The 26,235-nt window shown below is 41.9% G+C and overlaps 2 protein-coding genes across 2 annotated transcripts in view; one reads left to right on the plus strand and one right to left on the minus strand.

The window, feature by feature from the left end:
* Positions 1 to 13,726, minus strand: part of DTL (denticleless E3 ubiquitin protein ligase homolog) — a 50,850-nt gene extending 37,124 nt beyond the window's left edge. Inside the window, exons 1-5 of the mRNA XM_061383574.1 lie at positions 13,511 to 13,726; positions 7,544 to 7,669; positions 6,649 to 6,747; positions 2,057 to 2,118; positions 1,851 to 1,971 (exon numbers count right to left, since the gene is read on the minus strand). Of these exons, the coding sequence (XP_061239558.1) occupies positions 1,851 to 1,971; positions 2,057 to 2,118; positions 6,649 to 6,747; positions 7,544 to 7,669; positions 13,511 to 13,562 (460 nt within the window). The 5' untranslated portion in view covers positions 13,563 to 13,726. The remainder of the gene's footprint in view (positions 1 to 1,850; positions 1,972 to 2,056; positions 2,119 to 6,648; positions 6,748 to 7,543; positions 7,670 to 13,510) is intronic.
* A 126-nt stretch (positions 13,727 to 13,852) lies between these two features.
* Positions 13,853 to 26,235, plus strand: part of INTS7 (integrator complex subunit 7) — an 83,519-nt gene continuing 71,136 nt past the window's right edge. The window contains exon 1 of the mRNA XM_061383573.1: positions 13,853 to 14,110. Within this exon, the coding sequence (XP_061239557.1) occupies positions 14,017 to 14,110 (94 nt within the window). The 5' untranslated portion in view covers positions 13,853 to 14,016. The remainder of the gene's footprint in view (positions 14,111 to 26,235) is intronic.

Genomic DNA, 26,235 nt, shown 5'->3' on the forward strand with positions numbered 1-26,235 from the left:
CAGAGTTTTCAAAATTAAGCAAAGGGACTGAATGATAATGGCGTTTTCCTTCTCTGTTTGTTTGTAACTAAGATTACAGCATCTGGTTCCATCACTTCATGGCAAATAGATGGGGAAATAGTGGAAGACTTTATTTTTGGGGCTCCAAAATCACTGCAGATGGTGATTGCAGCCAGAAATTAAAAGACGCTTACTCCTTGGAAGGAAAGTTATGACCAATCTGCTGCTGCTGCTGCTAAGTCGTTTTAGTCGTGTCCGACTCTGTGTGACCCCATAGATGGCAGCCCACCAGGCTCCCCCATCCCTGGGATTCTCCAGGCAAGAATACTGAAGTGGGTTGCCATTTCCTCCTCCAACGCATGAAAGTGAAGTCGCTCAGTCATGTCTGACTCTTAGCGACCCCATGGACTGTAGCCCACCAGGCTCCTCCATCCATGAGATTTTCCAGGCGAGAGTATGGGAATGGGGTGCCATGACCAACCTAGACAGCATATTAAAAAGTAGAGACATTACTTTGACAACAAAGGCCCATCTAGTCAAGGCTATGGTTTTTCCAGTGGTCATGTATGGATGTGAGAGTTGGACTGTGAAGAAAGCTGAGCGCCGAAGAATTGATGCTTTTGAACTGTGGTGCTGGAGAAGACTCTTGAGAGTCCCTTGGACTGCAAGGAGATCCAACCAGTCCATCCTAAAGGAGACCAGTCCTGGGTGTTCACTGGAAGGACTGATGTTGAAGCTGAAACTCCAATACTTTGGGCACCTGATGCAAAGAGCTGACTCATTTGAAAAGACCCTGATGCTGGGAAAGACTGAGGGCAAGAGAAGGGGGCGACAAGGGATGAGATGGTTGGATGGCATCACCGACTCAATGGACATGGGTTTGGGTAGACTCTGGGAGTTGGTGATGGACAGGGAGACCTGGCGTGCTGCGGTTCATGGGGTCACAAAGAGTTGGACATGACTGAGAGACTGAACTGAACTGACACAAATTTACCTTAGGAATTAATATATTTTCATGACCTTAAATTATTTTCATAAACTCAGAATGACCTCTGACACAAGTGAAGTAAACTAGAACATAAGCATATATAACTGTACAAAATAGATGTGCTAGGGAAAAGTTAGGCAGATATAAAAACTGTGTCATATATTTCCCCTCATGGTTCCAGTCTCAATAGCAACTGATTTTTTTTTTTAAAGTTCAAACCAGTTTCACAACTTGGTTTAGTACTCCTGAGTGCTCAGGTGAATAAAGGAAAATATTCCTTTAAAAAACAGTATTTTTTAATGATAAAGGAGACTATAATGTTTATTTCTATTATTATGAGACTGAAGTCAGATGGATCAGCCACTTCTTTGAGGTGAAAGTTTGTTGTCTCACTCTCATTTAGTGAGAAACAAATGGAAAAACAAACAAACAAAAAAAACAGAAATTAAAAGCTAATTCAGACACCCCTGCTAAGTTTTTCCCTAACTACTATAGTACTATTCTGTATTACAGCACTCCTTAAACCTTCCTTCCCCACTATAGTAAATAAATGTAGAAAGATTAATTTTGAGTAATAGCTGAAAACAGAAGTATCATGGCTATTTGCAAATTTTTATCTCATCTGTAAGATTATAGAAAGAAATTATCTGAAGATGCTTGACTTTTAGGGACAAGTTAGAGGCAACATCCATTAGAACAGGACTAAAATCCAACTTGATTTCATTGAGGTTTCCAGGTCATCTTAAGAATCTCCATCATCTATGTAGGGAAAGGTGCAAATCTGATAAGTACAAACAACTGCAGCTTATTACTTCACCATGAAGGAGGTTAAGGACATGAAAGAGGATAAGCACATACTTACCTTTCTCAAACTTAGAAAAGGCAACTGACTTGAGGCTACACTGATGACCTTTGCAAGTTCCAATCAGCTCACCAGCATTTACATCCCAAAATTTGGCTGTCTGATCACCTGCTGCTGTAACCTTTCAAAAATAAGGTATCATGGTTTAATAAAACAACCCTTCACCAGTATTTACCCAGATTCCCCACAAAATGAAAGTCACTTACAAGCTTAAATTCACCAGGGACCCAGGCCAGGTCAAAAACAGCATTCCAGTGAGCCATCCATTCTAAACGAAGAAAATGGTGAATGTGAAATGTCTAACTATGTTCTGTGGTAGCCATACCAACAATTTAAATGGCTTGAAAACTGTAGTAAAAAGATCAGTGGTCAATACAGTAAGGTCCATGGGCCAAAGAGAATTTGTGGATTCACACACATTATGCATTCCCTTCACTACCTCATAAAACTACCATTTGATATCAAATTGCTTTCCATGAGGGGATATATTCTCTAAAACAGAGTATTTGTGAAACATTCTAAAAAATCTTCATCATGCTGTCTGAAAGGAGTCTAAAGTACTTTAGTTTGACATTCAAAGTTCTGCTCACGTTGGCCGTATCTCTCATTGTTCTCTATGTACCTTATTCCAATCAAACTGCATTTCTCCCTCTATCCACACTACTTCTGACGCTTTCCTATCTTGAGGCCTTTGCGAATGCTTTTCCCTCTACTTGGAGTGTCCAATTCCACCTCCACTGGTCTAAAATACCACAGTCCACCTTAAACGTCCCATCCTTCATGAAAAATTTCCCTCACCTTCTTTACTAGATGAGAGCTTTCTGAAACCCCTACAGTGTTTTCTTTGTATTTCATCTACATCATCTAAAGCCTTTTTTCTTCTTTTCCCAACACCTGAATTTGCTGTTGTTGCTGTTCAGTTACTAAGTCATATCTGACCCTGCGATCCCACAGACTGTAGCATGCCAGGCTCCTCTGTTTTCCACTATTTCCCAGAGTTCCCATGCTCAAATTCATGTCCATTCACTCACTGATGCTATCTAACCACTTCATCCTCTGCCACCCTCTTCTCCTCTTGTTCTCAATCTTTCCTAGCATCAGGGTCTTTTCCAATGAGTTGGCTCTTCGCATCAGGTGGCCAAAGGATTGAAGTTTCAGTTTCAGCAACAGGCCTTCCAATGAGTATTCAGAGTTGATTTTCTTTAGGATTGACTGGTTTCATCTCCCTGCAGTCCAAGGTACTCTCAAGAGTCTTCTTCAGCACCACAATCTGAAAGCATCAGTTCTTTGGCTCAGCTTTCTTTATGGTTCAACTCTCACATCCATACATGACTACTGGTAAAACCATAGCTTTGATTATATGGACCTTTGTCAGCAAAGTGATGTCTCTGCTTTTTAATATGCTGTCTAGGTTGGTCACAGCTTTCCTTCCAAGGAACAAGCATCTTTTAACTTCATGGCTGCAGTCACTGTCCGCAGTGATTCTAGAATCCAAGGAAAGAAAATCTATCACTCCTTCCACTTTTTCTATTTGCCATGAAGTGGTAGGATTGGATGCCACAATCTTAGTTTTTAGAATATTGAGTTTTAAGCCAGCTTTGTCACTCTCCTCTTTCACCCTTATCAAGAGGCTCTTTAGTTCCTCTTCACTTTCTGCCATCAGAGTGGTATCATCTGCATCTCTGAGGTTGTTGCTATTCTCCTGGCAATCTTGATTGCAGCTTGTGATTTATCTAGCATGGCATTTCACATGATGCACTCCACATATAAGTAAAATAAGCAGGGTAACAATATACAGCCTTGTCATACTCCTGCCCCAATTTTCAATCAGTCAGGTCTTACCTCCTTGTCTGGTAACTGGTCTAGTACTCCTATCTCTTAGAATTTTCCAGTTTGTTGTGATCCACAAGTCAAAAGCTTTAACATAGTCAATGAAGCAGAAGTAGATGTTTTACTGGAACTTCCTTGCTTTTTCCATAATCCAACCAATGTTGGCAATTTGATCTCTGGTTCCTCTGACTTTTCTGAACATAGCTAGTACCTCTGTAAGTTTTCAGTTCATGTACTGCTGAAGCCTACCTGGAAGGATTTTGAGCATAACCTTGCTAGCATGTAAAATGAGCACAGTTGTATGGTAATTTGAACATTCTTTAGCACTGACCTTCTTAGCAATTGAAATGGAAAATGACCTTTTCCAGTCCTGTGGCTACTGCTGAGTTTTCCAAATTTGCTGACACACTGAGTGTAGCACTTTAACAGCATCATCTTTTAGGATTTGAAATAGCTCAGCTGGAATTCTGTCACCTACACCAGCTTTATTCACAGTGATGCTTCCTAAGGTCCACTTGACTTCACACTCCACAAGTCCAGCTCCAGGTGAGGGACCATACCACTGTGATTATCTGGGTTATTAAGACCGTTTTGTATTCAGTTCAGTCACTCAGTCGTGTCCGACTCCTTGTGACTCCATGAACCGCAGCACGCCAGGCCTCCCTGCCCATCACCAACTCCTGGAGTTCACCCAAACCCATGTCCATCGAGTCGGTGATGCCATCCAGCCATCTCATCCTCTGTCGTCCCCTTCTCCTCCTGCCCTCAATCTTTCCCAGGATCAGGGTCTTTTCCAATGAGTCAGCTCTTTGCATCAGGTGGCCAAAGTACTGGAGTTTCAGCTTTAACATCAGTCCTTCCAAGGAATATTCCTTTGCAGTGGTTGGATCTCCTTGCAGTCCAAGGGACTCTCAAGATGCACTGGTTGGATCTCCTTGCAGTCCAACACTGGTTGGATCTCCTTGCAGTCCAAGGGACTCTCAAGAGTCTTCTCCAGCACTGGTTGATCTTTAGGATGCACTGGTTGGATGCACTGGTTGGATCTCCTTGCAGTCCAAGGGACTCTCAAGAGTCTTCTCCAGCACCACAGTTCAAAAGCATCAATTCTTCGGTGCTCAGCTTTCTTCACAGTCCAACTCTCACATCCATACATGACCACTGGAAAAACCATAGCCTTTAGGATGCACTGGTTGGATGCACTGGTTGGATCTTTAGGATGCACTGGTTGGATCTCCTTGCAGTCCAAGGGACTCTCAAGAGTCTTCTCCAGCACCACAGTTCAAAAGCATCAATTCTTCGGTGCTCAGCTTTCTTCACAGTCCAACTCTCACATCCATACATGACCACTGGAAAAACCATAGCCTTAACTAGACGGACCTTTATTGGCAAAGTAATGTCTCTGCCTTTTAAAATGCTGTCTAGATTGGTCATAACTTTCCTTCCAAGGAGTAAGTGTCTTTTAATTTCATGGCTGCAATCACCATATGCAGTGATTTTGTATAGTTCTGTGCATTCCTGCCACTTCTTAATTTCTTCTGCTTCCATTTGGTCCTCACCATGTCTGTCCTTTATCATGTCCATCCTTGCATGAGATGTTCTCTTGATATCTCCAATTTTCTTGAAGAGATCTCTAGTCTTTCCCAAGTTCAGTTCAGTTCAGTTGCTCAGTCGTGTCCGACTCTTTGCGACCCCATGAATTCCAGCATGCCAGGCCTCCCTGTCCATCACCAACTCCCGGAGTTCACTCAAATTCACGTCCATCGAGTCAGTGATCCCATCCAACCATCTCATCCTCTGTCATCCCCTTCTCCTCCTGCCCCCAATCCCTCCCAGCATCAGTCTTTTCCAATGAGTCATCTCTTCGCATGAGGTGGTCAAAGTACTGGAGTTTCAGCTTTAGCATCATTCCTTCCAAAGAACACCCAGGACTGATCTCCTTCAGAATGGACTGGTTGGATCTCCTTGCAGTCCAAGGGACTCTCAAGAGTCTTCTCCAACACCACAGTTAAAAGCATCAATTCTTCGGCGCTCAGCCTTCTTCACAGTCCAACTCTCACATCCATACATGACCACTGGAAAAACCATAGCCTTGACTAGATGGACCTTTGTTGGCAAACTAATGTCTCTGCTTTTCAATACGCTATCTAGGTTGGTCATAACTTTCCTTCCAAAGAGTAAGCGTCTTTTAATTTCATGGCTGCAGTCACCATCTGCAGTGATTTTGGAGCCCCCAAAAATAAAGCCTGACACTGTTTCCACTGTTTCCCCATCTATTTCCCATGAAGTGATGGGACTGGATTCCATGATCTTAGTTTTCCGAATACTGAGCTTTAAGCCAACTTTTCCACTCTCCTCTTTCACTTTCATCAAGAGACTTTTTAGTTCCTCTTCACTTTCTGCCATAAGGGTGGTGTCATCTCTTTAAGGTCATCAGAACTTTGCCTTATGCATAAAAGACACTTGTTCAATATAAGTATTTTGAAGCAATGTTTCCCCACATTAAATATAAAAAAACTTAACTTTTTAAAAGAAAAATTGTTTTTAATCCTAAAATGTACTTTTCCTAACTCCCAGTAAAGATTTTGCTGTAGTTATTGACAGAAAGGCAGCCCACCATTTACTTTCAGGTCTGATCCCTAAACAAACTTAATCAGAAGTGAGTATCACTGAGAATTTATTCAAATAGTAATTTCCTTGTGGTGGTGGGTTAGTCGCTAAGTCGTGTTTGACTCTTGCGACCCCTTGGACTGTAGCCTGCCAGGCTCCTCTGTCCATGGGATTCTCCAGGCAAGAATACTGGAGTGGGTTCCCATTTCCTTCTCCAGGGGATCTTCCCAACCAGGAATTGAACCCAGGTCTCCTGCATTTCAGGCAAATTCTTTACCAACTGAGCTATGCCAGAAGCCTAGTTTCCTTGAGGCTTTATGAATTAAAAATATTAAAACAAATATTTTAAATCTTGACTTACCTTTGATGCACTTCTTTCTACTGGTTTGTGATTCTGTGTTATATAACCTAACAAAGCCTTCTTCATTGGCAACTGCTAGTATATGCTCCATACTGGGAGCTATGTAAGAAATAAAGAATAAAATAAAGAGTAAGAATAAATGTTAAAGCCAAGTTTAAAGCTATATATATATATAAACATAATATCGACTAATTGAAAAATACAAGGTAAACACAAAGAACCTATTTGGAAAGAGGCAAGACAATTCTGCCCATATAGCATCTGGTATAGTAGAGGTTTTTCTGAGTTAAAGATGGCTTAAAATTTGCCATAATATCTAATTTAGTAAGTGACTAAAAAATACTAATCTTCAGATAATCTCTTATTTAAAAGGGAGCTGAATCAAGAATGATACCTGAACAAAACAAGAGTGGTACTGGCCAATGGCAAAAAAAAAAAAAAAAAAGAGGGGGCGCACATGACATAGGCCTCCAGCAGGCTAACCCTATTAAATTAATATCCTTTTTCCTCAACTTTTTACTTTTCCTCTCTTAAACTTTTAGCAGCAGGGACAAGCACTTCTACTTCTGTGAATATGTTCCCAATGCACTGCAGAAGAGATAGATTCAATGAGATCAACATGATGGCTGAACCTTTGTAACCCTTTCCTGATATCAGATAAAAACAAACAAACTAAAAATGATGCTCTAAGAATCTTATGCTTTAGCAGAAATATATAATTATGCACAGAGATTAAGAAAAGTATATTTTATAAATGAGAAGAGAGGAGATATTAGAAAAACTCTACCATCTAATTTACTTTTTGTTAAAAGAGAGACAGCATAGGATATTTTCCCTCTAAAGAGTGAAGCAGATCATTTCTGACCAAGCCTCGCTTATTCAGTAACTCTCTTACCAGAAGAGAAGGTGCATCCAAAAGGAGGAACTGGGGTTCCTGTTTCTCCATAAGAAGTATGCTCGTCATTATAGTTGCACTGATAGCCAGTGAGCAGGGACTGTAGCGGGTACTGTGAAGACCATCCTAAAGGAAGACAAAATTCCTTATAGGTTCTAATATATCATCACATTTCAGTACTTCCAACAAATGCAGAGGCAAAAATTAACTTTTAAAAGTTTCATATACTTTACTATAGATCTATTCACTATCCATGGCCCTCTGGAATACAGTTTCAGGTATTCTCCTAAGTGGTCCTAAGGAAAAAATGAAAGAGCACTTCTCAACTTCTGGTGAGATAGAGCTTTGGGCTTACCATCTTGAATGAAGACTCTTGCTAACGTATTTAAGATGGCAAGACACCAGCGGCCTTTGTATGTTACTCCTTCCACCATCCTTTGGTGACAATCACGAAAAATAACCACAAAGATTACCCAGTCATTCTTATCAAGTAAAATTCTATGTTTTTAGAGTTCTAAATCATTACTGCAAACTTAAGTTACTAGCAACATCACACATAATCCAATGGTCGGAGTCAAAGGAAATAACGTATGAGGTTGGCCAAAATGTTCGTTCAGGTTTCTGGTAAGGTGGTGTGGAAAAATCAGAATGAACTTTTTGGCCAACCCACAACGTCAATGCACCTACTGTAGCCACTAACATCAGTTCAGTTCAGTCGCTCAGTTGTGTCTGACTCTTTGAGACCCCATGCACTGCAGCACACCAAGCCTCCCTGCCCATCCATCATCATCTCCCGGAGTTTACTCAAACTCATGTCCATTGAGTTGGTGATACCTTCCAACCATCTCACCCTCTGTCAGGCCCATTCTCTTCCTGCCTTCAATCTTTCCCACCATCAGGGTCTTTTCCAATGAGTCAGCTCTTCACATCAGGTGGCCAAAGTAATGGAGTTTCAGCTTCAGCATCAGTCCTTCCAGTGAATATTCAGGACTGATCTCCTTTAGGATGCACTGGTTGGATCTCCTTGCAGTCTAAGGGACTCTCAAGAGTCTTCTCCAACACCACACTTCAAAAGCATCAATTCTTTGGTGCTCAGCTTTCTTCACAGTCCAACTCTCACATCCATACATGAACACTGGAAAAACCATAGCCTTGACTGAATGGATCTTTGTTGGCAAAGTAATGTCTCTGCTTTTCAATATGCTGTCTAGGTTGATCATAACTTTTCTTCCAAGGAGCAAGCATCTTTTAATTTCATGGCCGCAGTCACCACCTGCAGTGATTTTGGAGCCCCCAAAAATAAAGTCTGTCACTGTTTCCCCATCAATTTGCCATGAAGTGATGGGACCAGATGCCATGATCTTAGTTTTTTCAATATTGAGTTTTAAGCCAGGTTTTTCACTCTCCTCTTTTCACTTTCATCAAGAGGCTCTGTAGTTCTTCTTCGCTTTCTGTCATAAGGGTAGTGTGTCACCTGTGTATCTGAGCTTATTCATATTTCTCTCGGCAATCTTGATTCCAGCTTGTGCTTCATCCAGTCCAACATTTCTCATGATATACTCTGCATATAAGTTAAATAAGCAGGGTGACAATATGCAGTCTTGACGTACTCCTTTCCCAATTTGGAACCAGCCTGTTGATCCATGTCCAGTTCTGTTGCTTCTTGACCTGCATACAGATTTCTCAGGAGGCAGGTCAGATGGTCTGGTATTCCCATCTCTTTAAGAACTTTCCAGTCTGTTGTGATCCACACAGTCAAAGCCTTTGGCATAGTCAATAAAGCAGAAGTAGATGTTTTTCTGTAACTCTTTTGCTTTTTCGATGATCCAATGGATGTTGGCAGTTTGATCTCTGGTTCCTATGCCTTTTCGAAATTTAGCTTGAGCATCTGGAAGTTCACGTACTGTTGAAGCCTGGCTTGGAGAATTCTGAGCATTACTTTGCTAGCGTGTGAGATGAGTGTAATTGTGCAGTAGTTGAGCATTCTTTGGCGTTGCCTTTCTTTGAGACTGGAATGAAAACTAACCTTTTCCAGTCCTGTGGCCACTGCTGAGTTTTCCAACTTTACTGGCATATTGAGTGCAGCACTTTCACAGCATCATCTTTTAGGATTTGAAAGAGCTCAACTGGAATTCCATCACCTCCACTAGCTTTGTTTGTAGCGATGCTTCCTAAGGCCCACTTGACTTTGCATTCCACAATGTCTGGCTCTAGGTGAGTGATCATACCATTGTGATTATCTGAGTCATGAAGATCTTTTTGGTATAGTTCTGTGTATTCTTGCCACCTCTTAATATCTTCTGCTTCTGTTAGGTTCATGCCACTAACATATTCACAAGTAAATATTAGTTCTTATACTCTCTCTTTCCTTTCCAGCACTGAAATTCTAGGACTCTAAAACGTTAACGGTAACAAGTCATAGTATCTTAAAGTTTATCACAGCAATTTTAAGCCCTGAATAGTAGTAGTAGGTAGGGTCTGGAAGTCTTTAAAGAAGGTGAAATCAAACACAAGTTTTGAAAGGGGAGTAAGTGCTCAATGAATATATGAAAGAGGAAGAAATTCAGAGTGGAGGGAAAGCTTACTCTGCTTGGGTCAGAGACCCGATGTGTACTATGGTCCGAAAATAGTAAACCATCTACAAGGTTTTGTTTTACCATTTTGCTGTGTAGGTTAACATATTTCAAATATATAAAACATTCATTTAGTATACAGTTATTGAGAACCAAATATAGTAAGCATTGGAGGAAACAATGAAGCTACAATCTACAGAACAGTCTAAATAATTAAGAAATTCATGCACATTTTAGAGTACTCTCAATTCTTACTTTTGGTGATATAAAAAATGTCATTTGGAGAAGACATTTTAGCCTGATATAATCTCACACAAATCTAGTTCTGCAGGTTCACAGAAATAACCTGAAGGAATACAAAGGAGGCAAAGAAATTCAACTCAGATTTAGTCCTTACTCCTGGGGGCATTGCCTTAAGGCCAGATATCATTGTAAACAAGCCATTGAAGACCACTAAGAGAATAATATGAATATGTTGTAGAATATGTTATGTTGTAGAGTTCACAAATATCCATCTACAGACAGAAAGGCAGGCCTTAAAAGCCTCTGTTCTAAAATGATATTAACATACAGTTTTTTACAGAGTAAGATAGGGTGATCACAAAAATGACTTTTCAAGCTTAAAGTCAAATTACATTAGGATAAATCTGTGGGAAAAATAAAGTGGGAATATATTCAAGGGAAAAAAAACTATGTAGAATATCTAGCAGTTCATACTTTAAAAAATGGTTGATGTGACTATTAAATCATTACTATAATATTTATAGTGTATTAGACACAATTTAAAGACTGATGCAGCATTTTCATTTAAGAAGGTAAACACAATATGGTCAGAAATGATAGATCCTTTGCATCTGTTTAAACTTCTGAAGAAAACCTCAAGATCAATTTAAAAATACACAGAAGAGTAATCAGCTTTCATTTTAGAAAGATCACTGGCAGCAATATGGGAAGTAAACTGGAAAGAGGGAAACTAAGAGGCCATTCAAGAGACTTGTTATAGTCCAGACAAGAAGGTATAAAGGCCCAACTGAGGGAAACAGAATGGTAAGCATAATATAGATCCAAAATATGTGAAGAGGCAAAATCAGTGAAGACACAGAGAAGGAAGGATTCAGGAGATTTTAAGGGAACTTCTCTGAAAGGGTATCTTGAGGAAAATGGAGGAATTCTGATTGACTTTCAGGTTTCTGACTGTGAAGACCAGTTTAAAACAATGAGACCATTTCCTAAAGTAGGTAATATAGCAGGTTAGGGGAAAAAGTGAGTTTGGTTTTGGTACATGAGTTTGAGATGTTTCTGGGACTGACCACCTGGATGAAGATGCTTATACACCTCTCACAGGTAGAAGGTTGCAGGTAGTAGTGGAAGAAATCCTGGTTATAGCTATGATAACCCATGGGAGTCGGTAGGAACAGAAAAGGGGCCTAGTATAGATCACGAAAGAAGAAAGATGGTCCTACAAAGTTTGGTGCATGATATATAACAATGAATGAATTTCAGTGCCTAAACACAAAACAATGAATGAGTATTTGGGGGCTTGGTGTGGGCTGTCTCAAAACATACCATAACAGCATATTGATTATTTTGAATTGAAGTTGCTTGAGAAGCAGCTGATGCAAGAAGGAAACCCTGACCTTCCTGTCTCCCTGAAAAGCAGGAAATAAATCTCTATGAAAGGTGCACTCCTTGCAACTGGAGGTAGAAGGTCACCCTTATCCAACAGAGAGGAAATTCAGAGCCAAGAAGCCTGTGTAAACAAACCTTGTAACTTCTTTTAATTTACTACCTCAAGCCCAAACTCTGCTTAGATTCCTTACTAATTACGTAGCCCAAACTTAAGTTTCTTTGTCCTGTCAATTCCTCACAAATTTATTGCCTTTTTTTTGGTCTGAAAAGTATAAAAGCTGCCTGCTTTGGCCACTTCTTAGGTACCATTTCTATGAGATCTCCATGCACATGAATTAAAATTTGTTTTTCTCCTGCTAATCTCTCATGTCTAATAAATTAGTCCAGCCATACATACTCAATCAGGGTAGAGGGGAAAATTTACCCTTCCCGGAAAAATATTTATGAATCAGAGATAAAAAGAAAGTTGACAGAATGTAGAGTTAAGAGAAGAATCTGTTTCAAAAGAAAGACTACATAGCTTGATCCAGGTCACACAGACAAGTAAGGAGTGGAGGTGAAATTAATCAGGAAGACAGAGCTCTTAACTTCCATGCTATACTGACATTCATGACACCAAGGATACAGAAGATAGTAAAGCAAGGTCGCAGCAGAGACAGAAAGGAGAGGCTTTTAGAATATAATTTAAAAGACTGTCTAAGAGATAAGGATGGTAGAATTTTAGATTGGAGGAAGGAAGTTGAGGAGCTACTCCCCAGTCTGCTCAATATCTTTTTTCAAGACCTATGCCTTAAATATAAAAAGCTCACTTCTCACATTTTCTTTTTGTTTTCCACACGGTTTCAAGGGGAAAAAGAACTTGTTCATCTTTAAATGAATGAGATTTCATTTGCAGCCAAGCTTAGTTTGGGTGGTAACTCCCTTATCAAAAACTTACCAGAAAGTTTCAGGTTGATGACACTAAAACCTAAAGCTCAAAATTCTTATTGCCAATGTTTTAACCTAAGGAACTTCAAGAACTGGAAAGAATAAATTGGAAGCCTATATACTAACATGAAGTATTTCCAAGTTCCATCGTAAAAGTAAAGAGATAAAACATTTTAATCCCACTTCCACAAATAACAATACTTCCTACTTCTGGCATTGAAAAACATTTTGGAATAAAATACTTCAATCTATTAATAGTGGTCATTTGTGGGAAATGTGCTTACGGGCATTTTTCACTGTATCACTACGAATTTTCATACCCTTGAATTAATCAGGAAGAAAAAATTCTGACCATGCTAGAAGCAGATGTTCTGTTCTCTCTGCCTGACTGAGTTCTTTTTAAGAGCCGATCCTATTCTCTGGTGTATATAGCAAACGGTAGGGCTCACTGTTTCCACTACAAATGAATGAATTAATCAATGAGTACGAGCCTTGACGATCTCACACAGCTGTTCGTTCAGAAAGCCACACACACGAAAATGCACGCGTTTTCCAGTTAACGTGCAAAACAGACATAAACCGTAATGGAGGTCAGTTAACTCAACGTCCCTCCCTCCCTCAGCCTACACGACTAAAAAAAGCCTCGATTACGACGAAAAGTATCTCGAGGGCACGCAAGTGCGGCTTTCTTCAGTATTCCTAGCTAGTACGAACTCATTCTGGCTGGGGGAGAACTCGGCGGCTGGGAAACTGAACTGAAATCGGCATTGGTCCGAAGAGTTGTTCTGGGGGAGGTGAATCCCGCCGGCAAGAGACAGCGGTTAGGGCCGTTACTCACCATTTCTCGGGACGCCAAACTGGGGCTGGCGGAGCACCGAATTGAAGAGCATCTGGGACGGAGGAAAACGCTCAACTGAGGAAAAAGCCGTGGAAATGCCTCCAGATTCAGCGGAAACTGTATCCTGCGCCCCTTAGACCACGACTAGCTAATGCCTCCAACTCCCGCCACTGTAAGCCCCGGTCACCAAACTCCCCGCCAAACTGACGTCACGCCCTCTGATTGGCTCTCGCCGCGGCGTCCGGGCGCGTACGAGTCACTTCCCCCTTCGAAGCCCCGCCTCCTTCTCGCCCAGCCGCGGGAACCTAGCGTTCCAGAGCTCCCTGAGCGCCTGCGCGGGGGGCCGCAGGGGCGCTGGCGAACGGCTGGGAGCCCAGGGCGCATGCGTAACACGGCTTGACAGAGCGCGGAGGAAAAATCCGCGAGAAGGTGGTGGAAGAAGATGGCGGTGGTGGGGCCGAGTTTGCAATCTCTATGAATAGGCTAATCGAGTAACTGTATGGGTCATGGCGTCAAACTCAACTAAGTCTTTTCTGGCAGATGCCGGCTATGGCGAACAGGAGCTGGATGCTAACTCTGCCCTTATGGAGTTAGACAAAGGTATTTCGAAAGAGCGGGCTGCGCGGGTGAAACGGATGTGGGGGGAAGTGGCGCCACCAGGTGGTGGTAGCCGCGCGAGAAGCTGGGAAGGCGCATGCGCGGTGCTTCCTGGGCATGGGCGGGGTCGGGTGCCCTTGCCTTTGGTGAGCCCAGGGCTTTTCGGGGCTTTGGGAGGCTGGCAGAAAACGGCAGCGTTGCTATATTGGCCTTGTACAGCTGAAAAGTAGAGAGCTCCCGCGAAAGGCTCGTTTGGACCACTTGAGGGCACAGCCCCGCGATTTTCCACGCAGTTTCTTAAAGTGCTGTATTGAAATTATGAAATTATTTTTCAGTATGTGCAGTTGAGACCAGGTCTTCACCAAGACTGCTGCATCTTGCACCGACTTTACAGCGATTCATTTGATTTCTGTAATTCTTACCTGCCGGTTACTAGGCAGGTCACAAATAGGGCCAAGACATCCGAAAAGCATAGCCCCTACTCATTCTCTGCTTCCCTCATAGCTCAGCCGGTTAAAGAATCTGCCTGAAATGCAGGGTTCGATTCCTGGGTCCGGAAGATCCGCTGGAGAAGGGATAGGCTACCCACGCTAGTATTCTTGGGCTTCGCTTGTGGCTCAAGCTTAGTGTAATTAAAGCAGTGTACTTTAAGGGCAGGGTCAGATCAATGGAAAGATTAGAGAATCCGGACTTACTTGGGAGCTTGTGTGTGATTGATGATTTTCTAACTATATTTCCCATATTTGGTAGTTTTAAAGGGGATATTTGAAGCCTATCGATAGAGATGAAGTAGTTTTACTTAGAAACTACAATTAAGTCCTAAAAACACAGTAAGTGAGACGACATATATCCTATTTCATCCATTAAGATACATATTTTTTCACATATTAACATCTCTGAAACTGAGAGTCATCTTAAAAACCGGTAAAATAAAGTCTTAGTTATTATTTAATTGGGCTCCCTTTGTGGCTCAGCTGGTAAAGAATCCACCTACAATGCGGGATACTTGGACTCGATCCCTGGGTTGGGAAGATCCTGTGAAGGGAAAGGCTACCAGTTCCACTATTCTGGCCTGGAGAATTCCCTGGAGTGTATAGTCCTTGGGGTTGCAGAGTCAGATATGATGGAGCGACTTTCACACACATTCTCTGCAGATGAGTTCTATTTCCTTAGGGCAGTGAAGGGACGGGACAGGCTTGGTGTAGTAGTAGAAGCTTTGGGGAGACTTGAGTTGAATTCTAATTTCGCTAGTTTTATGATCATGGACATGTCACTTAACCAAACCTAATCTTGTTTTTTTTTTCTCTGCAAAATGAGTAAAATACTACTGAGCTGGCAAGATTGTTGTAAATATTAAGTGATATAATGGTATGCAAAAAAGTCCTTATTAAATGCAGAAGAGATTTGCCTTATCTTTTAGATAGGGATTTGGAAGGCAAGGGCAGGTGTTTCTTAGTAGAGAACTCAAAGTATTTCAATGACTCTTGTTTCAGTGTACTTGTTATTTTTATTGAATGGGGGAAACATCACTTGGTATACAGTTAATTTTTGATTAACTGTAGCCAGTGTGTAATATATTAAGAACTGGACTAGAGGTTAGAAGGCAATGGCACCCCACTCCAGTACTCTTGCCTGGAAAATCCCATGGACAGAGGAGCCTTGTAGGCTGCAGTCCATGGGGTCGCTAAGAGTCAGACACGACTGAACGACTTCACTTTCACTTTTCACTTTCATGCATTGGAGAAGGAAATGGCAACCCACTCCAGTGTTCTTGCCTGGAGAATCCCAGGGACGGGGGAGCCTGGTGGGCTGCCGTCTGGGGTTGCACAGAGTCAGACATGACTGAAGCGACTTAGCAGCAGCAGCAGAAGTTAGAAGGATTTTAAAGTCCATTTGGAGCCATTTCCCAGCCCTCTGACTTGGACACTATGTTAACTTTTCTGGGACTTAAAATTTTTTTTACACTGTAGACATTTAAAGTGCAGTTGGTCCAGATAAGAGTTTCTCAGACCTAAAAACAAACAAACAAACGTTTAACTTCTTTTGATCAACATGAAAATGTCATAACACTTCAATGAGATATTCCTTTGGTTGAGTCACAGTAGTGCAAGTCCATCATCCAAGAAAATGATGTTGAGCTTTGCTTTCTCTTAAGGAAAACTATAGGGCTTTTTCCTTCTCAAACAGAAAATCATAATATCAGATGTGTTTTTTAAACACTGCATAACCTTTTCCTCCCCATTCTGTTAATTCCTTCCCTATTCCCCAATAAGAGTTGCAGGACTACATATCTAATATTTCTACTAATTCTAAAGAAATTTTCTACCACTGTGGTCTGGGTGGGCTCATCCCATGACAGCAGAGCAGTACAGTAGTGTAGAACAGAATTGGGATAGCACTCTGAAGAGAGAGATCTAGAATTCTTTAATTCCTAAAAACTTGCAGTTGTGGTCAGAAAAAAATGTGACATAATTTTTCCTTCCCAAAAGTTGAAATAGGAATATTTTAGACCTGTAAGAAGTGTATAGATGGCTACTGAGTGTTTACCTGTAAACCAGGTGTTGGTCCTAGATCATGTTTAATCCTCCCAGCAGTGCCTTGGGTGATGTAAGATGTTATTACATTCCATAACATCTTACGGAAGAACGCAAAGTAATTTTTTGACCAACCCAGTATTTTACAGGTGGAAGTTGGTCTGGGGTTGTCTGAATGCATGGATGCTCCACAGATACCAGTGGGGCTACTGCTGTAGAGAGGAGGTGGTTGTAATAATCCAGGGAGAAGAGAATAGTGGCTTGGGCCAGGTTACAGTGAAGCTGTGTGAAGTGCTGAGATTATGTATGTATTTTGAAGGTAGGGCCAACAAGATTGGCTAATGAATTAGTTGAGGACGTGAGAATAAGAGGTCAGGAGAAACTCAGAGGTTTCTTGGGTTTTTTTGGTCAGAGTTATTGGAAGTATATATTGTCATTTACCGAGTGGATGAAAATCAGATCCTTGTGGGACTATTGAATTTGAGCTATCTCTTAGACATACAAATGGAGATGTTGGGTAGGCAGTTAGATATACAGATGTGATACTTGAATTCCATTATAAAGAAGTATCTGTAGTACGAGTGTCAAGAAACCCACTTGGGAAATATTGCCATTGGAAAAGACCCTGATGCTGGGAGGGATTGAGGGCAGGAGGAGAAGGGGACGACAGAGGATGAGATGGCTGGACAGCATCACTGACTCGATGGACATGAGTTTGAGTGAACTCCGGGAGTTGGTGATGGACAGGCAGGCCTGGTGTGCTGCGATTCATGTGTCGCAAGGAGTCGGACACAACTGAGCGACTGATCTGAACTGAACTGATAACCTGTTATATGGTTATGACTGTTGCACTTTGTTCTAAGCATTTTGAGCAAGCATGGCAGTAAGGTATTTATTTCTGATCTCTCTAGGAATAAATGGATGCTCTTTTAAAGCCGACTGAAGTCTGTCTGTTTAGGATGTAGTTAGTAACACAGGACAATAATCATTCATATAATAGTCATTAATTCATTTAATAAATATTTACTAATCACCTGCATTGTATTAGGCACTTAAACTTGGAGCTGTATTAGTGAACAAAACAGCTTTAAGAACCTCACCTGAGGGAGGGAGGTTCAAGAAGGAGGGGATATAGACTATGGCTAATTCATGTTAATGTATGGCAGAAATCAAACCAGTATTGCAAAGCAATTATCTTTCAATTAAAAATAAATAAATTTTTTTTTTTTTTTTAAAGACCAAAAAGTGGGCAGTGGCCCAATTCCTGGAAATCTCCTCCCCTCCCCGCAAATAGATAGACTAATCCTCCCATTCATTAGCCTATGAAATTGTCCGGCCCAGAAAAACTAACCATGGCCGCATTTCAAGACCACAGCACTCGCCCTCTGTAGTGGCCCACACTGTATCTATGAAGTGTGTTTCTCTTTGAATAAATCTACTTCTTACCTATAGAAAAAAAAGAAGAAAAAGAAGCTCACCTAAGGAATCAGACAGGACTAGATTAAATATGGCCTTGTTAGGACAAGAAGTTTGGATTTTATGCAAAGTACATTGAGAAGACAATGAAAGTTTTTAAGTGGAGGACTGACATGGATTGGTTTACATTTTTGAGGATCACTTTCGCTCCTATGTAGAGGTCTTTTTGCCTTCCCCTTTTTAAAGTTTTAAGCTGATAACCATGCCGCCTGAGTTATGAAGACAAAGCAAACAGAGTTAACTGTTAAATCAAGTACAACTTACGTATATTGGACATTTCATAATACAGCACATCATTTCTATAGTACAGGCATTATAAAGGACATACCTCACATAATTTATTCAGTTAGTGTAACTTTTTCACTAAAAATTGTCAGTCTAAAGATTTTTAAGTCAGCTGATGGGAAGTGTCCCGATGATTTAGGAAAATGTACGCAAGATCTCCACCCTGGGTGGAAAGGAGAAGCTACTGCAGAAGACACCACTCAGCATGCCTGCTTTCTGTGAGGTTGGTCTTGGGAGGGATGAGATCAAAGAGCAATGGAGAAGAGAGCAGTTTCCCTTTCCTGTGCCTGGGCAATGAGAAAGGAGGACATGCAGGGGTTGGAGTTGCTATCTGAGGTGCTGGTGAGCTTAATGCTGCATGGAAAACTTGACGGTATGTTCAATGAAGAAATTGATAATGAAATAGATCAGATCAGATCAGATCAGTCACTTAGTCGTGTCTGACTCTTTGCGACCCCATGAATCGCAGCACGCCAGGCCTCCCTGTCTATCACCAACTCCCGGAGTTCACTCAGACTCAACGTCCATTGAGTCAGTGATGCCATCCAGCCATCTCATCCTCTGTCGTCCCCTTCTCCTCCTGCCCCCAACCCCTCCCAGCATCAGAGTCTTTTTCCAATGAGTCAACTCTTTGCATGAGGTGGCCAAAGTACTGGAGTTTCAGCTTTAGCATCATTCCTTCCAAAGAAATCCCAGGGCTGATCTCCTTCAGAATGGACTGGTTGGATCTCCTTGCAGTCCAAGGGACTCTCAAGAGTCTTCTCCAACACCACAGTTCAAAAGCATCAATTCTTCGGCGCTCAGCCTTCTTCACAGTCCAACTCTTACATCCATACATGACCACTGGAAAAACCATAGCCTTGACTAGACGAACCTTTGTTGGCAAAGTAATGAAGTATGCTGTAAATCAGGACAACTATCTTGTCTCCCTTATTTTTCCGTCTGAATTATCAGACAAGAAGAGCACAGGTTGCTTTTACACTGTCCGTATTGGCACAGATGTAGTTGGCATGATAAATAAATGTGAGGCCTTACAAGTATCCTCATATCCCCTTCCAAAGAGGGAGATCTCTGCAGCCAAGATTGTACCAAGTGACTTAATTCCGTGCCATAACTGATTCAGAAATTGACATGTGATCCACACTGAGTCAAATTCTTTCTCTTTAAGAATCTGTACTACCAGACCACACTTAGTTTGATAGTGTTGATAGGTGGACCTCTTGGCGTTGGCACATGTGTGCTCAGTCGTGTCTGACTCTTGGTGACCTTCCTCTGTCCACTGAATTTTGCAAGCAAGAATAGTGGAGTGAGTTGCCATTTCCTACTCCAGGACATCTTCCCGACCAAGGGATCCAACCCATCTCCTGCATTACAGGTGGATTCTTTCCCACTGAGCCATCTGGGAAGCCCATGGACCTCTAAGATCATGTATAATAGAATTGAGGTGAAGGTCAGACTGTTAACTGAGTCACATAAAAACAAGCATTGTAATGGACTGTTTCTTAAAGCCAGTGATCCCTTGGCCAGCTGTGAGAACTGCTCCAAAAATTCAAGACCCTTCTTTGGTTCTTATTGAAATCCACAGATTCATTTTTATGTGTGGCTATTGCTCTCATCTCACATGCCAGTAAAGTAATACTCAAAATTCTCCAAGCCAGGCTTCAGCAATACGTGAACTGTGAACTTCCTGATGTTCAAGCTGGTTTTAGAAAAGGCAGAGGAACCAGAGATCAAATTGCCAACATCCGCTGGATCATGGAAAAAGCAAGAGAGTTCCAGAAAAACATCTGTTTCTGCTTTATTGACTATGCCAAAGCCTTTGACTGTGTGGATCATAATAAACTGTGGAAAATTCTGAAAGAGATGGGAATACCAGACCACCTAACCTGCCTCTTGAGAAACTGTATGCAGGTCAGAAAGCAACAGTTAGAACTGGACATGGAACAACAGACTGGTTCCAAATAGGAAAAGGAGTGCGTCAAGGCTGTATATTGTCACCCTGCTTATTTAACTTCTATGCAGAGTACATCATGAGAAACGCTGGGCTGGAAGAAACACAAGCTGGAATCAAGATTGCTGGGAGAAATATCAATAACCTCAGATATGCAGATGACACCACCCTTATGGCAGAAAGTGAAGAGGAACTCAAAAGTCTCTTGATGAAAGTGAAAGTGGAGAGTGAAAAACTTGGCTTAAAGCTCAACATTCAGAAAACGAAGATCATGGCATCCGGTCCCATCACTTCATGCGAAATAGATGGTGGAAACAGTGTCAGACTTTATTTTTCTGGGCTCCAAAATCACTGTAGATGGTGACTGCAACCATGAAATTAAAAGACGCTTACTCCTTGGAAGGAAAGTTATGACCAACCTAGATAGCATATTCCCAAAAGCAGAGACATTCCTTTGCCAACAAAGGTCCATCTAGTCAAGGCTATGGTTTTTCCTGTGGTCATGTATGGATGTGAGAGTTGGACTGTGAAGAAGGCTGAGCGCCGAAGATTTGATGCTTTTGAACTGTGGTGTTGGGAGAAGACTCTTGAGAGTCCCTTGGACTGCAAGGAGATCCAACCAGTCCATTCTGAAGGAGATCAGCCCTGGGATTTCTTTGGAAGAAACGATGCTAAAGCTGAAACTCCAGTACTTTGGCCACCTCATGTGAAGAGTTGACTCACTGGAAAAGATTCTGATGCTGGGAGGGATTGGGGGCAAGAGGAGAAGGGGACGACAGAGGATGAGATGGCTGGATGGCATCACTGATTTGATGGATGTGAGTCTCAGTGAACTCCAGGAGTTGGTGATGGACAGGGAGGCCTGGCGTGCTGCGATTCATGGGGTTGCAAAGAGTCGGACATGACTGAGCGACTGAACTGAACTGAAGAGCTGTTATCTTGTAACTTACAAAATAAGTTATTGAATATCCTGAAAGTTGGTGTTCATAACATTAATTTGTATATGATTCTAAATCAGTATTCTTTGTGTATATTGCACAATATTGCATACCTTCTCACCATGTATATTTATAGACAGTTTCTGAAATTTGGGGGAGGGATGCTTTGTTGACTATCATATATATGTCAGTTTTTTATTCTTGCTTTTTAAATATAATTTACTGAGATGTTACCATGATCAGTTTATTAAGCTGTGGGTTGTGGGATGGCCTTGGTATTATGTGTGGTGCATGCTTGAGTTTGTATTTCTCCCTTCCTTCGTTCATTTTTAGGGAATAGAGTTTAAGATGTTATGGTTTAAGATGTTAGGATGTTACGGTTTCATTTTGAATCATCCTTACACCTTAGCTAAAGCAAATGTGTACAATAATGTGTACTCTCATTACAGTTCGTATTGGCAGTGTTCTTTGTAGTGGATACTAGTAATATTGGTGGCCCCTTCGTGTCTTATGAACATTATCCTATGCTTGAAGAGTGGCCCACATCACAAGCCTGTCTCATTGACGTGGAAGCAAAAGCTCACTTTCCTAGTTTCCCTTTCAAGAGCGCAGGATGTGAACTAGGCTTTGCCAGCCAAACTTCCTCCAGGCTCTGTGATTTAGAGACACAGGAAGGCAGAGTGGAAGAGTACACTGCCCAGGCAGCAGCGAGGGCTACAACATTCCTAGATGACAGGAGTGCTAATTCTAGCATTTGGTGCTTCCCAGCAACAAAAGTTTTAGTCATCTGATCAGTTTGGTAGGGTGGAGATAAGCATTCTTAAGAGTTCAGCCTTGAAACTGTTTATTACTTTAATAAACCCTCGGTCAAAACTCACTTCCTGCATAATCAGAGTTAGCTTCTGTTGCTTGCAGCTAAGAACTCTGACTGATACAAGCTACCTATAAATGCATGCTGTTTTAAAAACTTGATTAATAAATCCCAAGTTTACCATAGTTTATATTATTTCTCTTCAGTTCCTTGAAATTTGTCATCCTTCAGAAGTGTACTACTCGAAAATCCCATTGGAATCTCTTCTTTAGTTTTAACCTTTATCCTCTAGTTGCTTGCTGGAAATGCATTTTAGCATAATAATTAGGATCAGATTGCTAGGATTTGAGTTCCATCTCTACCACATATTAGCTGTTTTTCTTAGGCAGGTTGCTTACCTATTCTTTATCTGTGTATTTTTAAAATGGGCATTACTGAATAATATCTAACTTCTATTAGTATCAGATCAGATTAGATCAGTCGCTCAGTCGTGTTTGACTCTTTGCGACCCCGTGAATTGCAGCACGCCAGGCCTCCCTGTCCATCACCAACTCCCGGAGTTCACTGAGACTCATGCCCATCGAGTCAGTGATGCCATCCAGCCATCTCATCCTCTGTCGTCCCCTTCTCCTCTTGCCCCCAATCCCTCCCAGCATCAGAGTCTTTTCCAGTGAGTCAACTCTTCACATGAGGTGGCCAAAGTACTGGAGTTTCAGCTTTAGCATCATTCCTTCCAAAGAACACCCAGGACTGATCTCCTTCAGAATGGACTGGTTGGATCTCCTTGCAGTCCAAGGGACTCTCAAGAGTCTTCTCCAACACCACAGTTCAAAAGCATCAATTCTTCGGCGCTCAGCCTTCTTCACAGTCCAACTCTCACATCCATACATGACCACAGGAAAAACCATAGCCTTGACTAGATGGACCTTTGTTGGCAAAGGAATGTCTCTGCTTTTGAATATGCTATCTAGGTTGGTCATAACTTTCCTTCCAAGGAGTAAGCGTCTTTTAATTTCATGGTTGCAGTCACCATCTACAGTGATTTTGGAGCCCAGAAAAATAAAGTCTGACACTGTTTCCACTGTTTCCCCATCTATTTCGCATGAAGTGATGGGACCGAATGCCATGATCTTCGTTTTCTGAATGTTGAGCTTTAAGCCAAGTTTTTCACTCTCCACTTTCACTTTCATCAAGAGACTTTTGAGTTCCTCTTCACTTTCTGCCATAAGGGTGGTGTCATCTGCATATCTGAGGTTATTGATATTTCTCCTGGCAATCTTGATTCCAGCTTGTGTTTCTTCCAGCCCAGCGTTTCTCATGATGTACTCTGCATAGAAGTTAAATAAGCAGGGTGACAATATACAGCCTTGACGCACTCCTTTTCCTATTTGGAACCAGTCTGTTGTTCCATGTCCAGTTCTAACTGTTGCTTCCTGACCTGCATACAAATTTCTCAAGAGGCAGATCAGATGGTCTGTATTCCCATCTCTTTCAGAATTTTCCACAGTTTATTGTGATCCACACAGTCAAAGGCTTGGTTTTCCTGGAAAAGAAAAAGAGAAAGAAAGAAAGAAAGAAAAAGAAAAAGGCTTGGTTTTCCAAGAAAACCAAGCCTGGAACTCTCTTGCTTTTTCCATGATCCAGCGGATGTTGGCAATTTGATCTCTGGTTCCTCTGCCTTTTCTAAAACCAGCTGGAACATCAGGAAGTTCACGGTTCACATATTGCTGAAGCCTGGCTTGGAGAATTTTGAGCATTACTTTACTAGCGTGTGAGATGAGTGCAATTGTGCGCTAGTTTGAGCATTCTTTGGCATTGCCTTTCTTTGGGATTGGAATGAAAACTGACCTTTTCCAGTCCTGTGGCCACTGCTGAGTTTTCCAACTTTGCTGGCATATTGAGTGCAGCACTTTCATAGCAGCATCTTTCAGGATTTGGAATAGCTCAACTGGAATTCCATCACCTCCACTAGCTTTGTTTGTAGTGATGCCAGAGGTAGCCAGAATTGCTGGAGAAAGTCATACGACTAGGTATGTTTGTGGCTATTATCAGAAATGATATGAACCCTAACTGGCTTTCTACACAGACCTGCAATACTACGATGTTTCTTTAGTCACGACTCTCTCAGCTTCTTCAGTGACATTTCAGATGTTTTAAATTTTCAGAAAAAGCCCAAATTCTGGGTTTTATATGAAATCTCATTTCATTTTTTAAGATTTGACAGTGCATTCAAAACCTTTAAAAAACATTGTATCATAAAATTATTCTCAGGGCCAGATTCAGGTGTCTACTATTAATAGTTTTAAGTCAAATAAGATACATGGCAAAGACTAGCTTGAGGATCTACTTGCCTTTCTTCTCAAAGCAGCCTCATGGCTGCCTGGCAGATCCCACCCTGGAGATTTGCTAGGTTTGGGGAGGAACCCTGCTGCTGCCGCTGCTAAGTCGCTTCAGTCGTGTCCGACTCTGTGCGACCCCATAGACGTCAGTCCACCAGGCTCCCCCGTCCCTGGGATTCTCCAGGCAAGAACACTGGATTGGGTTGCCATTTCCTTCTCCAATGCATGCAAGTGAAAAGTGAAAGTGAAGTCGCTCAGTCCAGTTCAACTCTTAGTGACCCCATGGACTGCAGCCTACCAGGCTTCTCTCTCCATGGGATTTTCCAGGCAAGAGTACTGTGCATAGACATTTTTGAAAATTTTCACCAGTGTTTCTGATGCAGAACCAGAGCTGATAAACCATTGGCCTAGCAAAATGTTCTGCACATTTTAAGTGAGAAATAGGAGAAATTTCACTGCTGCCAAATGAATTTTAATTAAATAAGCTGTTTACAGACAACTTGCTTTAGTTCTTCCTAGTCTCCCTGTGTGTTGTGACTAAGTTAAGCACTGTTTATCTCCAGGCATTGGAAGGGAAGAGAACTCTGCTTCTTTGGCGGGAGAATAAAAGGTAAAATACAGTAAAAGGCAATCATATCCGTCCACAGTAGGTCTTCACAGGAGCATTCTTATGATCACACTTAGGTCTTTTGATCAGGGCATTTCCTCTCAGATTTGTTGTAGCTAGCATCAGAAGTAAAGTGAATAACCTCTCTTAAACCCCTCTAAGGGTAGGATCTGATTGTGCTGAGCCCCGGTTTTCGGTGCTTGGCTTATCCTGGAGTTAAAATTGGCCTGGAGCAAGCAAGCTGGATACCACACTGTCCCAGGCTAGGAATGATCTCCTGGGGAGATCAGTGAGCGGCTCAGAAGAGAGGTCTTTGCTCCCTTCTCCAGGATTGGAACCTGGGTAGCCTGGATGGAAAATAGGAATCCTGACCAGTAGACCGCCAGAGACTGGAGGCTAGAAACAAAATGGCCTTGGCTCTTTTTCCCGTTTGAAAGCAAGAATGCTTTCAGGAGGCAAAAACCATGAAAACAGGTAAAAGTTTTTATTAGAGACACAGCATAACATATGGAGGAGCACACAGAAACAGTTTAAGATAGAAGCAAGGCAGAATTACATACCCTGAGCAAAAGGGTTTGGGTGTCCTGTCTAATGAGGAGGAGCGCAGTAAACCAGAAACTAGGCAGGGACACACACCAGGGGAGGAGGGCAGGCATCCTGAATGAGGAGCGCAGAAAGAATGTGGTTAAATCACTTAAACAGGACAGTCCTTCTGGATCTTTGTTTGCATTTGGCCAGTTACCTTGTTTCTTTCTTTATGCCTGACTGGTCCTAGCACCCTCCCCAAGATGGGTGTGCAACTTTTTGTTACGACGGATCCCACCGCACAGGCCTGTGGTTACGTCTCCATGCTTACTGTGTGGGGAGGGGGTGGCAGGGGCTTCCCTTTTTGACCCCGAAGAAGCCTTCCTGTGCATGTATAGATAGGGAAATCTTCCCTGACCTCAGGAATGGGGACCTTATCTCTCTACTTTAGCAGAGCTCAGCTTTTGCCACTAGCTTTGTCCTTGGGGTGTCTGGATGAGAAGAAAGCTTCAATTTTATTCCACTTAACAAACACCAGCTGTTAGGCCCAGAGGTTCATCTGTCTCCTACCACAGGAATGTTGCTATATCATAGGCCTTAATGTACTTCTTAACCTCAGATATGCAGATGACACCACCCTTATGGCAGAAAGTGAAGAAGAA

The sequence above is a fragment of the Bos javanicus genome, chromosome 16, assembly GCF_032452875.1.
Source record: "Bos javanicus breed banteng chromosome 16, ARS-OSU_banteng_1.0, whole genome shotgun sequence".
Classification (NCBI taxonomy): Eukaryota; Metazoa; Chordata; class Mammalia; order Artiodactyla; family Bovidae; genus Bos; species Bos javanicus.